Source organism: Pongo abelii, chromosome 13 (assembly GCF_028885655.2).
Source record: "Pongo abelii isolate AG06213 chromosome 13, NHGRI_mPonAbe1-v2.0_pri, whole genome shotgun sequence".
Lineage (NCBI taxonomy): Eukaryota > Metazoa > Chordata > Mammalia > Primates > Hominidae > Pongo > Pongo abelii.
This window is the reverse complement of record NC_071998.2, coordinates 65380447-65398677: the sequence shown is the minus strand read 5'-3', so window position 1 is coordinate 65398677 and position 18231 is coordinate 65380447. Positions and strand designations below refer to the sequence as shown.

Here is an 18231-nt window from a genome sequence, read left to right as displayed (position 1 = left end):
GGGGTGCAAGGTATTTGTTTTACATAAAGTGGTACAATGTTAGCTCGAAGTAGACTGTGAAAAAATAAAGATGTATATGAACAGTCCTTACGGCAACCACATTATTAATTCAAAGAGGTATAGTTAAGTAAATACCAGTAGGTTAACTTAAAATGAAATTCATAATGATAGGAAGGAGGCAGAGTAACAAGAAAGGAAATTTTGAAAGTATTTCAAACTGAAAGATAATAAAAATACAACATACCAAAATTTGTAGGATGTAGCCAAAGCAGTGCTACAGGGAAAGTTACAGCTTTAAATGTTTATTTTAGAAACTAACAAAGACGGCTGGGCACGGTGGCTCACGCCTGTAATCCCAGCACTTTGGGAGGCCGAGGTGGGTGGATCACCTGAAGTCAGGAGTTTGAGACCAACCTGGCTAGCATGGTGAAACCCCGTCTCTACTAAAAATGCAAAAATTAGCCGGGTGCGGTGGCATGCACCTGTAGTCCCAGCTACTCGGGAGGCTGAGGCAGGAGAATCGCTTGAACCTGGGAGGCAGAGGCTGCAGTGAGCCAAGACTGTGCCACTTCACTCCAGCCAGAGCGACTCTGTCTCCAAAAAGAAACTAACAAAGACTAAAATCAGTGACCTAGGTTCTATTAGAAGAAGCTACAGAAAGAAGAGCAAAGTAAATCCAAATTTAGTAGAAGCCAATGAAATGGGAAAAAGAGAAACTAAGAAAATATTCCAACAAATTTGATGAATGAAATGGACAAATTCCTTGAACAAGTGGCTCTGGTACTATTTACAACTTAGGGTAAACTAATTTCAAATTCTACTTCTGGGGCCTTAAAAAAAAGAACCCAGAGCAGCAACAAAAACTCAGAAAATGTTATTTAAAAAGAAAAAGAATATTGTCTACAAAAATTATAAAGTGCCTAGGGATAAACTTAACAAAGATATAAGCTCTTTATGGTGAGAAATATAAAACTTTATTGAGAGATTTTTTAAAACTTAAATAGTTATATTCTTGAACAGGAAATGAGCTGGTATTGTAAAGATAATAATTCTTCCCAAATTGATCTATAATCTCAATGCAATTATAAACAAAATTCCAAAAGGGTAACTAAATGTTACAGAGGATGCTATTATGGAATAACAAAGGGCCAAGTATAGTTGACACACTCCTAAAGAACAAGATGCCAAAGATTGCTCTCAAAACTTTGATCATCTTGATTATGGTTATGGTTTCACAGGTATATGAATGTCAAATTGTACACTTTATATGCACATTATTGTATGTCATTTAGACCTAGGTAAAGCTGTTTAAAAAAAAACAAAAACAAAAACAAAAAAAGCCCAGCAAAACAAGCCTGGGCAACATAGTGAGACCTTGTCGCTACTAAAAATAAAAAATTAGCTGGGTATGGTGGCACAAGCCATGGGCCCAGCTACTTGGAAGGCTGAGGCAGGAGGATTGCTTGAGGCCAGGAAGTTGAAGCTGCAGCAAGCAGTGATCACGCCACTACGTTCCAGCCTGGGCAACAGAGCAAGACCTGGTCTCAAAAAATATATTAAGCTGGGTGTGGTGGCTCATGCCTGTAATCCCAACACTTTGGGAGGCCAGGGCAGGCAGACTGCTTGAGTTCAGGACTTTGAGACTAGTCTGGGCAACATGGCAAAACCCTGGCTCTACAAAAAAATTTTAAAAATTAGCTGGGTGTGGTGATGTACACCTGTAGTCTCAGCTACTCAGGAGGCTGAGGTGGGAGGACTGCTTGCTCCTGAGAGGTCAGGGCTGCAGTGAGCTGTAATCATATCACTGCTCTCCGGCTGGGGCAACAGAGCAAGCCCCGTCTCAAAAAAAAAAAAAAAAAAAAAAAGTTATTTAGCAATATACATACAGACATACAGATGGAGAAGTTAAAAAGCAAAGGAATGATTAACTCAACATTTAAACAGTAATTACTGGGAGTGAGGGAAAGGGAAGGGTATGTGCCAGTGGGGAAGGGGCACATAGGGAGCTTGTCATGTTCTAGTACAGGTAGTATTCTATTTCTGAAACAGAATGCTGTATGTCTTACTATCATTATTTTAACTACATGTGTATTTTATACAACCTTTTGCATATATGATAAATTTCACAATTTTGAAAAAACGAGCGTTTGTAAAGAGGAATACAAAAGAACCAACCTTTAGCTAAACTATACTCATTATTTTGGGGGCACTCAAAACCTTTCAAACAGCACCTGATGGCTACGATTAAGATCTTTCCTGCTGATTTAAAAACGGCAAAACTCTTCCTCTGTTTGAGACAGACGGGTTTTCAATTTATTTTTTTTTTGGAGACAGGGTCTCACACTGTCACCCGGACTGGAAGTGCAGTGGTGCAATCTTGGCCTCTGACTCCAGGGTTCAAGCGATCCTCCCACCTCAGCCTCCCTGGGACTACAGGTGCAAGGCACCACCTCTGGCTAATTTTTGTATTTTCTGTAGAGATGGGGTTTCACCATGTTGGTCAGGCTGGTATGGAACTCCTGGGCTCAGGTGATCTGTGCACCTCATCTTCCCAAAAGTGCTGGGATTAAAGAAGTGAGCCATCGCACCCGGCCGATTACCAATTTCAAACAAGAAAAGTAAAAACCAAACAGAAAAGCTATTGCTTACTACCCTAACTTGGTACATTTCTGTGCTTATAATAACTAATAATTAACTTGTCCTCTCACAACCACCTTGAGATGCAGGGGTACAGGGTAATTAGTACTGAGATAGTACCTAGCACTAAAATATTATCTTCCTTGCACACTTTTTCTACAGAGGATGATAGTTTTTCCCTTCAAAGCACTGGTAATAGTCTTATTTTCTTCCTTCCATTTCTGCTTACTTGGTTACTATCTTTATCAAACTATTAAAATAGTAAATACGACCAGATGCGGTGGCTCACACCTATAAATCAAGCACTTTGGGAGGCCCAGACAGGAGGATCACTTGAGCTCAGTGGGGCCCGGCTGCAGTGAGCCGTGATGGCACCACTGCACTCCCGCCTAGGCGGCCGAGAGAGACCCTGTCTCAAACAAAATAAAAAATAAAAATAATAAAATAGTAAATATACTGCAATTGTCTCCACCTCACTTCACCTGACAACACTATTTTGCTGTAATGGCCTTAGAATCTTGATCTGACCACCGCCCATAGTAAGCAGGGAACTCAGCCTTCCAACATTAATTTAAGAGCCCAACAATTCTAGGTTTCAGTTGAAAAGGACAGCTGTGCTTCAGGCTTGGTTCTTGCCAACTACTCAGCTATTTTGGATGAGCTGCACATTCTGTCTGTAACTTCCTAAGTTTTTAATCAAGAGATCTTCCACGAATGTAGTGCCTGCTTCACCTTCCACAGCAGCTGCGCAAAACATGCAAAACATACACTTCGATTTGTGTGTTTTCTGTTAGCTTTAGCTACTTCCCTCAGCCCGGACTCCCCTTCAGTCATTTGTTTTGAATAACAACCTACTGTGAAGCTTCTTAAACACCAGTTTTATTTAAACCTTGTATTATCCTTTTCCTTTTTCTTTTGTGAGACGGAGTCTCGCTCTGTTGCCCAGGCTGCAGTGTAGTGGTGCGATCTCTGGCTCACTACAGCCTCCACCTCCCGGGCTCAAGTGAATCTTCCTCCTCAGCCTCCCGAGTAGCTGGGACCACAGGGGCTGGCCAACAAGCCTGGCCTATTTTTGTATTTTTTGTAGAGACGAGGTCTTGCTATGTTGCCCAGGATAGTCTGGAACTCTATTATAATCTTTGTCTTAATTTCATGGAGACGCCCCTGTGGTCACTGACTGGAGGAAGGAAATATACATTTTAAAGGCCTTAAATTTCCTATAGAAGGGTCTAGAACGTACCGCACTATACCGAACATAGTAGTAACACGACCGCTACGCTCCTGAGGAAACAAGGTCACGCCCCTCTGCGGGCTGCTTGATCGGGTCTTTAATTAATCCCGCCGCCGCCTTTCCGCCTACCCCCGAGCGCGCACTTCCGGTCGCGAGGGCGCTCGGGAGCGCGCCCCGCGAGTCTCCACCAACCAGCGGCTCCGCCTGGCCAGACAGAGTGCGCGCGCGCACGTTGTGCGCAGGTTCGAATCTCCGCCGCTTCGCGGTTGCTTCTCAACGTCCGGGCCGCATCTCGGCGGCGGCGAGGGCTGAGCGCTGGAGCTGCCTCCGAGCCGGAGCCCCAGCCCTAGCTCCTGCGCGAGCCGCCCCGCCCTACCCCCTCCAGCTTCCTGTCGCCTCCTCGCCCGACTTCGGCCTGTCCCTCTCTCACGCGCTCAGTCCTCGCTCTTCGCCCCCGCAGCTATCGGCACTCGGTCTCCCGCGCCTGGCGGGCTCCGCCCGAGCCTCTGGGCCCATGGCCAAGCGGCGTGCGGCCGAGCCGGTGACGTTCCACGTGCCTTGGAAGCGGCTCCTGCTCTGCGACTTCGCTGAGCAGCCGCCGCCACCGCCTCTCTGGATCCGGCCGCCCGGGGTCGCGCATGCTGGGCAGCCCCTCGGCGTCCCAGAGCAGCACCGAAAGCGCAAAATCGACGCAGGGACCATGGCAGAGCCCTCGGCTTCGCCCAGCAAGCGCCGTGACAGCGGGGACAACAGCGCCCCGAGCGGCCAGGAGCGTGAGGACCACGGCCTGGAGACAGGCGATCCGCCGCTGCCGCCGCCGCCCGTACTGCCGGAGTCGGGGGAGGAGCTCCCGGGCGCCCGGCCCCCGGGGGGCGGTGGCGACGACGGGGCGGGGCGCGCAGGACCCCCGCGGGGAGACTGGGGGGTCGCATCGCGCCAGGTAGGGGCTTGGGGGCGGGTGGGCTGAGGGGCGAAGGGGCTTGCCTTTTCCCCCACACACAAAACGCCACGGTTCCCACTCATGGCTTGTGTAGGTTAAGACGCCTGAGGGGGGTGAAAGAAGGGGTTCCCGCTCCGGGAGAGGACGCCGATAGCCAGAAGACACACCCCGAGAGTCCGATGGGCAGAAAGCACTGGGCTGGGCGAGGGGGAAACAGACTGTGGTCGGGAGCGGTAGAAGTGGCCTTTCGGCGTCAGCGCCGCGCTCCGTAAAAGGGAAACAGGACCGTGGGTCGTGGCGGGCTGTGAGCATGGCGAGGACGCGGACCGTGAGGGCATAGGTTCAGCCCAAAGACAAACGACAGACAAAGATGTAGAGGGCCTTCCTGGGTTTAACGATGATTAGTCTAGAATTCGGGATAGAGTTCTTTTTCTAGAGGGAGACCAGTGTGGTAGCCATCGATTAATTGAACGTCCTACAGGCTGGTACAGCTTCTGGAGAAAAGGATGGACCAACGTACCTTGGGCAAAGCTTTGTTTTAACTCATAGTGTTAAATCTGATCCTAGGCAAAAGTATCGTTGAAAATTAATTTGGGGGCGGGTCGTGGTGTCTCACGCCTGTAATCCCAGGACTTTGGGAGGCCACGGCTGGTGGATCACCTGAGGTCGGGAGTTCGAGACCAGCCTGGCCAATAGGGTGAAACTGTGTCTCTATTAAAATACAAAAATTAGCTGGGTGTGGTGGTGCATGCCTGTATTCGCAGCTACTCGGGAGGCTGAGGCACAAGAATCACTTTAACCTGGGAGATGGAGGTTGCAGTGAGCTGAGATTGGGCCACTGCACTCCAGCCTGGGCAACAGAGTGAGACGCTGTCTCAAAAAAAAAGAAAAGAAAAAAAGAAAATTAATTTGGGCCTTAAGGCGTATATGAGAATCACTGGGGGATTTCTATTCAAGACATGAGCCTGCCTCATCTCTGCATCTAAGAATCCTGAGAAGATCTAGGCATGCCTCAGTTTGCCTAGATCTCTGCTGCCCAGCCGCTAGCCGGTAAGAACACTTGAAACGTGATTAGTCCAAATGGAAATGTGCTCTAAGTTTAAAATATACACGAAATTTCGTGGATTTAATAAGAAATGAAGATAAAATAGCTCAATTTTATATTGATTACACATGAAATAACTTGGCTATATTGAAGAAAATATATTAAAATTAATACCAGAAGTTTCTTTTACTTTTTAAATACAGCTACTAGAAAATTTTAAATTATGTTTTTGGAGCATTATATATTTATTGGACAGCTTTGGTCTAGACTTAGGAATTCATACTACTTTTTCACAATCCTGAATGACAGGGGACTTGGGAGATGAAGAACCAAGTACAGGTTTCTCAGAATTCACCAAATTCTCTTCAGCTGTCTGATAGCATCCACCCAACGTTTTTCTATTTTCTTAAGTATCTTATGTCAGGGTTTTCAAATACCTTTCCAAAAAAATAAATGAAATTTCTTAGGCATGACTTGTTCATGTGAAAAATCCAATAAAATAACGAGAGTTTTATAGTTGGGAAAGACTTTTTTTTTTTTTTTTTTTGCCTATGGTTGAAACATGAGCTTTATTTAAACTTTTTCTTCAGATTGCTCTCAGATATTCAAAATCAACTGAAAACAGATGGATAGTCTTCTAAACCATCCATCCATAATGGATATGGAGATTAGGGACTGTGTAGTTTGAAAACTTTTTGAAAGCTCTTCAGACCATTTTAATACTCCACTCATGCATAGGCTTGTCTCCTACCAGAATACACTGTCTATAGTATGCCACACAGTGATAAGAGGGAAATATGGAAATGACAGTAGGCAAAGAGTAAGAGTTCTCTAGTAGCCTGAAACGATGATGCTTGCTTAGAGTCGTAGACTCAACTGTCTTTTCCCCCACAGCAGTGACTAGATCTGGCAGCTCTCTACTTCCTATAGTCTCTGCAAGCACATGACAGGGAAAAAGGTTGGCTCCAGGGGTTCTTTCTTCACCAAAGCTAGTCCCCTTGTTCTCTGTGTTGTTTTTAAAAAAAGGGCCTTGGGTTCTCGCTCCCATGCCCAGGCTGGAGTGCAGTGGCACCATCCCAGCTCACTGCAACCTTAGCTTCCTGAATCGTTGGGACTGCAGGTGCACACCACCACGCTGGACTAATTTTTTTTTTTTTTTTTTTGTAGAGATGGGGTTTTGCCATGTTACCCAGGCTGGGCTCAAGCAATCCTCCCGCCTCTGCCTACCAAATTGCTGGGATTACAGGCGTGAGCCACTGTCAGGCCCTCTTTTGAGGAAAGCCCAGTAACACTCCTATTCCTTCTTTTTGTTAGATTTGTTCTGGAGCCGCTTCTCTTTTACAAACATGCTCTCTCCAGCTTCTGTTTTCCCTTCCTGCCTCCAAAGACACAGGCTTTTTGTTTTAAGGATTTTATACCTGATTACCAAGGGAAAATTGAATATAACAAAAAGAAGTAAACAGTTCAATACAGTAAATGCCTGGTTTCTTTTGTGCTCAGAATAGGGCTTAAGTCCCAGCCCTCACCCTTGGGACTTCATTTAGGAAATACTACCTCAAATACCTTTTTTCTACATTGAGAATGCAATCTAGGCAGGATAATGTTATGTCATTTCTGTCCTGGAACTTCAGGATATTTCCTGTTTCAGATGTTTTTTGACTAGAGAAATAAAATCAGGTATTCATTAAATATTCGTGTATTTTTTCATGTTAGTGTCACTATGTAGATTCACTGCTCTGTTAGTGTTGACTCAACTGTTAGTTTTTTGTTTATTTGTTTTTAATAAATTGAGATGGAGTCTTGCTTTGTTGCCAGGGTGGTCTCAAACTCTGGGGCTCAAGCGATCCTTCTGCCTCCCAAAGTGCTGGGATTACAGCTGTAATCATGCCCAGCCAACTGTTAGATATTCTTAACAGAAAGTAAGCAGAGATGCTCTAAGGAGACAGCGATTAATGATTCATAGGCTTATTGGGATATAATACCTAGCAATATTGAGCAATTACTATGCCAAGCCTGAATTTTTACAACAGTCCTCCATTTTATCAATAAGGTCAAGATCAGAGTTAGTGGGCGGTAGAGTTATCTTGCAAACCCAGGTCTGTCTGGTGGCAAAGTTTGTGTGCCCTTAGTCACTGTGTTTTACTAACATAATTAAAAGACCTTTTTTTGGTCCATGTTTATAAGTAGATAATTTGTACAGTAGATTTTCCAAAATATTAAAGTGAAATTTTTCTTAATATCTTTTGACTTATTGTGTGTTTATCCCAATATTAAGAAATTCCCCCAAAACTTAATTCTTTAAGGCTCAGCATAGAAGACAGTGAACTTCCTAATGAGACTTTCTTACAGACCTGTGCTGTCCAGCACCGTAGCCACTAGGTCATGTGGCTACTGAACGTTGATTTTTTTTTTATCTTTAATAACATGATCAGTTTAACATTTTCTTGCTATTCATCATGTTTATAACCTAATACTTTTTGGAAGATTTCAAAATATTTTGGCCTATGTAAAGTAAATCTCCTAAAATACCAGACCTTAAGAACAAGACCAAAAGTAAGTTATAAGGAGTGTGTCTGTATTTTTAAAATAAATTCTTATTTTCCTTATTGAAAGATAAAAAATTTTAAGATTTTTTAATTTTCTTTAGGTGAAAAATGGGAGAAAACCTGTGGAAAGAGATGCTCTTGGAGGAAATTCCTTTAAATTTAACAAATACTTTCACAAATTTTAAATATTAAAATGCACAGATTTCACTGAGTACATGAAGTACTTAGATGAGACAAAATTTAAAATGTATATTTGTTAAAAATACAAAATAGAAGACTACAAAATCTTATATGAGTTTGCCTTTAAAACAAATTTGTTTTCTGAAAAAAACTTAATTTTTTCTAAGCTACTGATGTACTTTCATCTCTCTTTTTTCTCTAAAGCACAATGAAGAATTTTGGCAGTATAATACCTTCCAGTACTGGAGGAATCCTTTGCCTCCTATTGATCTGGCAGACATTGAAGATTTAAGTGAAGACACCCTGACAGAAGCAACACTTCAGGGCAGGAATGAAGGGGCAGAGGTTGACATGGAGTCCTGATGTAAGGAGCCGAAGCAGTGGGATTGGCTGATTTGAGGAGATGTCTCTAAGTGAATTCTCGTATTCTTAAGGGAAAAGTTATTTTCCATACTTGAAGTTATATTTCCAAACCTGAGAAATGAAGAAAGATTGTTCTGACATTAAATACCTACAGTTACTACTGAACCTCTTAATAAGGATTTGTCAAGGATAGAGTACAGTTGTAGGGGAAGTATTTTATGTATGCATTCTTAGAGCAAAAAGTTTTGTTTAAATTCTAGAATTGAAGGTACTGATCTTATAAAAAGAAATTCTAGCAGTTTTAGAAATAGGTGGGAAAAACTCAAATATTCCTCCTATCTGCACCAAAAAGTTTATTTGTAGTACATAAAATGAATATTGTTTTATAATAACTGTTGTTAATAAAGTACTTTCTAATACGTTCTATTGACTCTGTTAGTTGAACAAATAGCTGACTTGAACATCTATGCAAACTTAAGATGGGCGGGATTGTTGTAAAAGCTATTGTTTTAAAAGAGCTTTCTAAATGTAAAGTAGTGAGAATTTCAATTTGGGTAGCGTGTTTGCATAACTTCCAATATTTGATGTTTGTTAAGCTCTACTATGGGCAACTGAAGATGGATAAAGAACAATGAAAACTGAGTCGGTGCCTGCTTCCTCCTGTTTTCCCAGGATTAGAGGAAAAAATTTATTATATGATCAGCTTCTTGGTTTTGAATTGCTTCGAGGCATGGTTTTATTCCTTATTACTTTAGACCTGTAGTTTTCAACACTGACAGCACTTTAAAAATCTTTGCCTGGGCCTCACTCTTGAGAGATTCTCATTTAATAGTTCTGAGGTGGGTCTTGGATATAACTATTTTTTTAAACACCCGTCCTATTTCCCTCCATTCCTCTCATGTGCAGACAGGGTTGAGAACCACTAGACTAATGGTCGTTTTTCCTGTTTAAAGGAGATAACTAATTTGAGCTGAAGCAATGCTTCTTACTTAGCTTTGTTTTTGTTTTGCTCTGTTGGTGGCTTTGTTACAACTGAATTATTGTGTTGTTACTATTCCATTGTTAAAGAAATAAAGTAAGCAATTTGTGATGTGAGTATCAGTGATTAAGTTAACTAACTTTTGTACTGCATCCAGAATGTTGGTTTTGTAATTGAATAACTGGTTCTTGCTTGCATTTTTTGTTGTTGATGACATTAGACCCAAAATTCAAGACAAATGGTAAATGCCATTGAGAGGGAAAGAGAAAAACTTGATTATTTTGTGTAATGAAGGATTTAAGAATGGGTTGACATTAATAAGAATGCTTTAGAACAGAAGAGAAACTGTATAGCATTGTGGTCAGACATGGTTCAAAGTCTTGTACTGCCACTTCATACCTATGTATCTTTAAGCCAGTTATTTTTCATCTCCAAGCCTCAAATTTCTCACCTGTAAAATGAGAAATAATAAATAGTATCTACCTCAGAGAGACTGTTTATTGTTAAGCAATGTTATAAGTACTTTACTTGCATCATCTTGTTTAGTTCTCATAATAACCTTAAGGTAGGTTAAAAAAAATCATTAGAATAAACATGCTGCCTATAGTTAAAGTTTTAACTGCCTCTAGAAGTTTCAGGATAGAAATTGGAATTGAAACTTTCAGCTTATGATATTTTCAACTTATGATGGGTTTATCAGGACATAACCCCATGGTTAGTCAAATGCACTGAATTTATATCATTTTCACACTGTGGTAAAGCTGAAAAATCCTGTCAAACCATCAAGTCAGGGACAGTCTATATATAGAAAACAGAAAGAGTTAAAATAATTCCATCCTTTAAAAAAGTTGTTTACTAAGTAAACTTGAGGTAACAGCAAAATTTCATTGTGGATAAATTGAGGTAAAATGTGGGTTTTTAAAAGTTTTATAACCCTTCACCCCAATTCCCTGATGTAACATCTTAAATTACCACGGTACACTTATGAAAATCAGGAAATTAACATTGATAAAATTCTCTTGTGCGATTTTGAGGACATGGAAAGAATGACTTCAGACAACTCTTAGAGGATATATGTCAAAAACCTAAAACAATTATAAAATTTATAGACTATTCGACTTTCACCATTGTCCTATTCTTTTTCTAGCCCTGTGTCAAATTCAGGTTCACATGTTATATTTAGTTATAATATCTCCTTAGTCGTCTTTAATCTAAAAAAACTCAGAATTTCTTTGCTTTTCATGACCTAGGTACCTTTTGAAGAGCACTGCTCAGGTATTTCATAGGATAGCCCTCGATTTTGGTTTGTCTGATGTTTCTTAAAAATATGCCTTTTGGTAAGAACTCCATGGAAGTGATGTTGATGTATCAGTGCATCATGTCAACAGGCACAAGAATCTCAGCTTGTCTGATCAGTAATCATAACATTGATAACTTGGTTAAGATGGTGTCTGCCAGGTTTCTCTTTTGTAAGGTTACTGTTTTCCCTTTTGTAATTAATTATTACCTTCTGGGAAAATATTTTGAGACAGTAAATACTCCATTTCTTATACTCTGTCCACAAATTTTAGGATTGATGAGTCTTGCCTTAACTGCCTTACTGCTCTGGTATATGTCAAATGGTAATTTTCTATTTTTTTTTTAATTTAGAAAAATAGCTTACTTAAAAATTATTTAACTGCCTGACAGATCTCTATAATGCTTTCTCTCCTTACCTATTTTGGCTGATTACTCTCTAATTATCTTTTCATAGGATGATAATTTTGTAATATCCTCGTCTATAGGAGTATAGAAAGATACTCTATTCTGGCCGGGTGTGGTGGCTCATGCCTGTAATCCCAGCACTTTGGGAGGCTGAGGCGGGTGGATCGCCTGAGGTCAGGAGTTTGAGACCAGCCTGACTAATATGGTGAAACCCCGTTTCTACTAAAAACTCAAAAATCAGCCGGATGTGGTGGTGTGTGCCTGTAGTCCCAGCTACTTGGGAGGCTGAGGCAGGAGAATTGCTTGAACCCGGGAGGTGGAGGTTGCAGTGAGCTGAGATTGTGCCACTGCACCTCAACATGGGCAACAGAGCGACAGTCCATCTCAAAAAAAAAAAAAAAAAGAGAGAAAAGAAAGATACTCTATTCTTCTTGCATGCTGATAAAAAAATTTGTTTTTTTAACTTTTAATTTCAGGGGTACATGTGCAGGATATGCAGGTTTGTTACATAGGTAAACACATGTCATAGGGGTTTGTTGTACAGAATTACTTCGTTTCACCCAGGTATTAAGCCTAGTATCCAGGAGCTGGAGGCTATTATCCTTAGCAAACTAATGCAGGAACAGAAAACCAAACACCACATGTTCTTATAAGTGGGAGCTAAATGATGAGAATACATGGACACAGAGGGGAATGATGCACAGAGATGTATCGGAAGGTGGAGGGTGGGAGGAGGGAGGAAATCAGGGAAAATTTTTTATTTTATGACTTCTACATTAATTGGAATTCTGTAAAGCAGTGGTCCACAACCTTTCTGGCACCAGAGACCAGTTTCATGGAAGACAATTTTTCCACAGGCCTGGGGGTGGGGGATGGTTTTGGGATGATTCAAGTGCATTATATTTATTTTGCACTTTATTATTATTACATTGTAATATATAATGAAAAAATTATACAACTCACTATAATGTAGAATCAGTGGAAGCCCTGAGCTTGTTTTCCTGCAACTAGATGGTCCCATCTAGGGGTGATGGGAGAGAGTGACAGATAAACAGGCATTGGATTCTCATAAGGAGCCTGCAACCTAGATCCCTTGCATGCACAGTTGACAATAGGATTAGCAATCCTATGAGAATGTAATGCTGCTGCTAATCTGACAGGAAGCGGAGCTCAGGCAGTAATGCAAGCGATGGAGAGCGGCTGTAAATACAGATGAAGCTTTGATCACTTGCCCACCACTGACCTCCTGCTGTGCAACCTGGGTTCTAACAGGCCATGGACTTGTAGTGGCCTGCGGCCCAGGGGTTGGGGACCCCTGGTATAAAGGAAGAGCTTTCCTTTCACCCATTTCTTTATTCAGGTATTTATGATACCAATATAGACTAATGGGCAATAATTTATTCTGAGTTATCCATTGCTATCATTTTGTGGCACAGATCCCAGATTTAGCTATTGGAGGCCCTTTGAGTTGACTCTTGTTCCTCTTGCCCCACTTTTCAATATATTTTATTATTTATTGTGTGAATACTGGTTAACGTTGACAGTGGACTTTAATGTTTTCATGCTTCATGGCTGGAAATCAGTATTGGCTGTGCAACACTGTCATTCACTAAACAATTTGAGCCTCGGAATTCTCAGAAAATGAGGACACTGATATCCATCTCAGAAGCAGAATGGGGATGCAATGACATGATGGCTGTAGGGAACTCAGTGGACACTAAATAACATTTCAGGCCCCTCTTCCTTCTCTGTAGTACTTGGAATGTATGTATGTGCTATATCTCTGATAGATATATGACTGACAGATAACTATTAGTGATGTCTGGCAATACCTGACGTGAACTGAGGCAAACATTCTGATTAAGGTCACTTTTAAAGAAGTTTAGCTATTGGAGTCTCTTGAGTCCACAGACCTAAACAATAATACTCTAGCAATTTATATGTATTGATGGTTGTATCTTGTGTCTTTCTGATGTGACCCTGTAGTGGCAGAATCCTAAGATTGTCCCTAAGGGATGATTCCCATTCCCTGGTGTAACATCCGCTTATTTAATCAAATGCTAGTTGAGGCATTACTGTGAAGAATTTTGCAGATGTAATTAAAGTCCCTGATACTGTTTGGATCTGTGTCCCCACCCAAATCTCATGTTGAAATATAATCTCCAGTGCTGGAGGTGGGGCCTGGTGGGAGGTAATTAAATCATGGGGGTGGTTTCATGGTTTAACACCATCCCCCTTGGAGATGTCATGATAGTGAGTTCTCATGAGATCTGGTTGTTTAAAAGTGTGTGTCACCTCCCACCCCACTTCCTTCTGCTCCTGTCATGTGAAATGACTCACTCCCCCTTTGCCTTCCGCCATGACTATAAGTTTCCTGAGGCCTCCCCAGTAGCAGAAGCTGCTATGCTTCCTATATATCCTGTGGAACTGTGAGCCAATTAAACCTCTTTTCCTTATAAATTACCCAGTCTCAGGTATTTCTTTATAGCAGTGCAAGAATGGACTAACTACTGTCCCAAACCAGTTAACCTTCAGATAGGGAGATTATCCAGGTGGATCTAATCTAATCACATGAGCCTTTTCTATAAGGATGGAGTGGTCAGAGACAAGAAGACAGGGAGAGGCACAATGTGCAAGGGATTTGATGTGGAAGTAATTCCCCTGCTGGCTTTGAAGATGGAAGGAGCCAGGGGACAAAAACCTGAGAGTGGTTTCTAGGAGCTGAGAGATTCCTAGCGGCCAGTCAGCAAAGAAACAGGGACTTCAGCCCTACAATTTCAAAGATCTAGATTCAGCCAATAAACTAAATGAACTTGAAAGTGTATTCTTCTCAAGAGGCTCCAGAAAAGAACACAAACTAGCTGGTGCTTTAATTTCAGCTTTGTGACTTTTTTTTTCCTTAAGAGACGGAGTCTGGCCAACTCAAGGGAAATCAAAAACAAAAAGAATTTCACTCTGCCACCTAAGCTTGAGTGCAGTGGTCCCATCATAACTCACTGCAGTCTGGAACTCCTGGGCTAAAGCCATCCTCCTACCTAAGCCTCCTGAGTAGCCATAGGACCACAGGTATGCACCACCATGCCCGGCTATGTTTTTTTTTTTCTGTAGATAGGCCCAGGTTGGTCTCAAACTCCTGACCTCAGGTAATCCTCCTGCCTCAGCCTCCCCAAACACTGAGATTACAGGCATAAACCACTGAACCCAGCCCATCTTTGTGATCTTTGAACTAGTAATTCTGTATCTAAAAATATATGTTAAATAATCAGAAAACAAGATGCAAATTTATGTCACAGTGTTATATGTAATAGTAATATATTAGAAGTAAACAAAAATAGCTTTTGGGCTGGGCATGGTGGCTCCCTCCTGTAATCCCAGCACTTTGGAAGGCTGAGGTGGGACAACTGCTTGAACCCAGGAATTTGAAACCAGCCTGAGCAACATAGGGAAATCTCGTCTCTACAAAATAATAATAATAATAAATTAGCTGGGCATGGTGGCACATGCCTGTGGTCCCAGCTACTGGGCAGGCTGAGGTGGGAGGATCACTTGGGCCTAGAAGGTCAGGGATGCAGTGAGTTGTGATTGTGCCATAGCACTCCAGCCTGGGTGACAGTGTGAGACTGTGTCTCAAAAAAACAAAAACAAACAAACAACAACAACAAAAATGGTTTAAGAGAATGGATGCATAATTAAAATACATATAGTGAAATATAATGAAATGATAAGATGGTATTTTTAAAAATTTTGATGGTATAGAAAAATGCTTAAAAATAAGTGTGAAAAAAGGACTTTCAGTGTTGATCAAGTAAGTTACTATACCCCATGTGTCTCTCCACTTACAAGTAAAAGCGGCCGGGCACAGTGGCTCAAACCTGTAATCCCAGCACTTTGGGAGGCCAGGGTAGGTAGATCACTTGAGGTCAGGAGTTCAAGACCAGCCTGGCTAACATGGTGAAACTCTGTCTCTACTAAACTTAACAAAAATTAGCCGGGTGTGGTAGCGCAGCTTGTAATCCCAGCTACTTGGGAGGCTGAGACACGAGAATCACTTGAACCCAGGAGGCAGTGGTTGCAGTGAGCCAAGACTGCACCACTGCACTCTAGCCAGGGCAACAGAGCAAGACTCTGTCTCAATACAAACAAACAAACAACAACAACAACAACAACAAGTAAAAGCTCTGGCTAGAGTACACCTGTAGTCTCTGAAAAGTAAATGAAAGCATTATTGAATTGGGAATGGAAGTCGAACTGGGCAAAGAAACTCATGTAGAGTTCAGTTTTCTGGTTTCATTTTCTTCCGGTCTCTCCCAGCTCTGAAGCAAGAGTGAATATCTAGCAGAACTGCAGTGGGCAGTATGAACAGCAGAAATTGATAAAAACCTATCTTTTTTGGCCAGGAGACCAAGAAAGGGGGAACTACTTTGAGCAAGAGAGAGTAGGAGGAATTCTGGAGCAGAGAGGACTGGATTACAGGTCCCATGATTCTGTGTATAAACTGGCAATGGTCCCAGCCTCATCCCTGAGGTACAGATACAGGAGACAGATTGAAAGCCACCTAGTGAAGCCTTTGAGAACTAAACTGCAATATAAACTTCTGCCCAAGCTCCATACTAACGCCAGAGTGTGATACATGCATAGGACAGTCCCAAGGCAGCATAGCCAAGGCTTTGAAAACTTAAGTGACGTTAGAACTGTGTTCACAGAAGAACAGACAGAACTTAAAGCCTGAACCTAACTGGGTTGATTACTCATTTAAAAATCGATATTCTCCAGAGGATTTTAAAAAGACCCAGATTCTCGCAACATAATATTCAAAATGTTCAGGACACAATCCAAAATACTTGACACACAAAGAATTAGGAGAATGTGACTAGTTTTCAAGGGAAAAGACAATAGATGCCAAACCCAAGATGACACAAATGTTAGAATTATCAAAGATTTTAAAGCTATTTATAATCCATAAAGAAAATAAACCTAATGAAAAGATATGATTTTTCAGAAAAATCAACTATAAGAAAAATCAAATGGAAATTTGAGAAGAAAAAATTACAATAGGTAAAAGATTCAGTACATGCAGTACATGTGCTAAGCAGCAGAATTAGGAAGACAGGAAAAATCGGTGAACTTGAAAATAGGCCAATAGAAATTATTTGAAAACCATTTGAAAAACAGGAAGAAAAAAGATTTAAAAATGAACAGACCCTCATCAACCTTTAAGACAATATCAAAATGTACAATATTCATGTCATTGGTGTCCCAGATATTACAAACAACTTTATTCCTATAAATTTGAGTAGACAAACTTCTTTAAAGGTGTAAACTGCCAAGACTTATTAAAGAAACAAATAGAGAACTTGAACAGTCCTATGTTTATTTTAAAAATTGAATTCGTAGCTTAAAATCTTGTAACAATAAAACTCCAGACTCATATAATTTCACTGGAAAATTCCACCAAACATTTGAGGAAGAAATGTACTATTTCTCAGAAAAATAGTAGGAATTACTTTCTAGTTCACTTTGGGAAACCAGCATTACTTTGATACCAAATCCAGACAAACATATTACAAGAAGAAGAAAGCGGCCGGGCGCGGTGGCTCACTCCTGTAATCCCAGCACTTTGGGAGGCCGAGGCGGGCAGATCATGAGGTCAGAAGTTTGAGACCAGCCTAATCAAAATGGTGAAACCGTGTCTCTAACTAAAAATACAAAAATTAGCTGGGCGTGGTGGCGTGTGCCTGTAATCCCAGCTACTCAGGAGGCTGAGGCAGGAGACTCGCTTGAACCTGGGAGGCAGAGGTTGAGTCAAGATTGTGCCATTGCACTCCAGCTTGGGCGACAGAGTGAGACTCTGTCTCAAAAAAAGGAGGAGAAGAAGAAGAAGAAGACTACAGATCAATACAATATCCCTCATGAACATAAACACACAAATCCTCTATAAAATATTGACAAATCTAACAATATATAAAAAGGACAGTATATAAAAATATATGTATCCTTCTCTGGACTACTAGAATAAGTGTAATACATATAAACATTATTATTTTGTCCTTATAATAAGCTAATTCTGTTTTTTGTTTGCCTGCTCATTTTGGTTTTTAGTCCAAAATTTTATTATTCCTGGACATTTTATTAGAATATTTCTAAGGCTTAATGAGTCTTCTGAACACTTAGAATTTTTAAAATAGTATTGCTTTTAACATTTAGAATTTTAAAAATAGTATTTGAGTACTTAGATCAAGTGGACAAATTTTTTTAAAGGTGGAAACTGCCAAGACTTATTAAAGAAACAAATGATAACCTGAACAGTCCTATGTTTATTTTAACAATTGAATTCATAGCTTATTCCATCTAGTAGTTCATATTTTTAATCAACTGATTAAAATATGTTGGCTTGCTCTTTAAATGAAAGATGATAACTATCAGAATTACAGAGAGCATTAATATAAAATTCTGTAATGCTTATTAAAAATTGAAGACAATATTTTTATTTTTTATATTTTCACGTTACCAGTATTATGCTTTACCTTGTAAGTTTTTTTTACTACAACCTATGATAAGAAATAATTATATACAGTACATATACACATATATGCTTACACACGAATA

General features: G+C 40.8%; 1 protein-coding gene and 1 long non-coding RNA gene across 2 annotated transcripts in view; one reads left to right on the top strand and one right to left on the bottom strand.

Annotated features, from left to right (window-relative positions):
- LOC103891476 (uncharacterized) overlaps nucleotides 1-3994 on the bottom strand; it is a 61182-nt gene extending 57188 nt beyond the window's left edge. The window contains exon 1 of the long non-coding RNA XR_008509728.2: nucleotides 3878-3994. This is a non-coding gene — a long non-coding RNA (uncharacterized LOC103891476). The remainder of the gene's footprint in view (nucleotides 1-3877) is intronic.
- On the top strand, nucleotides 2334-10037 carry C13H9orf40 (chromosome 13 C9orf40 homolog). Its single transcript, XM_002819871.5, has 2 exons — nucleotides 2334-4808; nucleotides 8784-10037. The coding sequence occupies exons 1-2, from the start codon at nucleotides 4383-4385 to the stop codon at nucleotides 8940-8942; spliced, it is 585 nt and encodes a 194-aa protein (XP_002819917.1). The 5' UTR covers nucleotides 2334-4382; the 3' UTR covers nucleotides 8943-10037.
- The last annotated feature ends 8194 nt before the right edge of the window (nucleotides 10038-18231 follow it).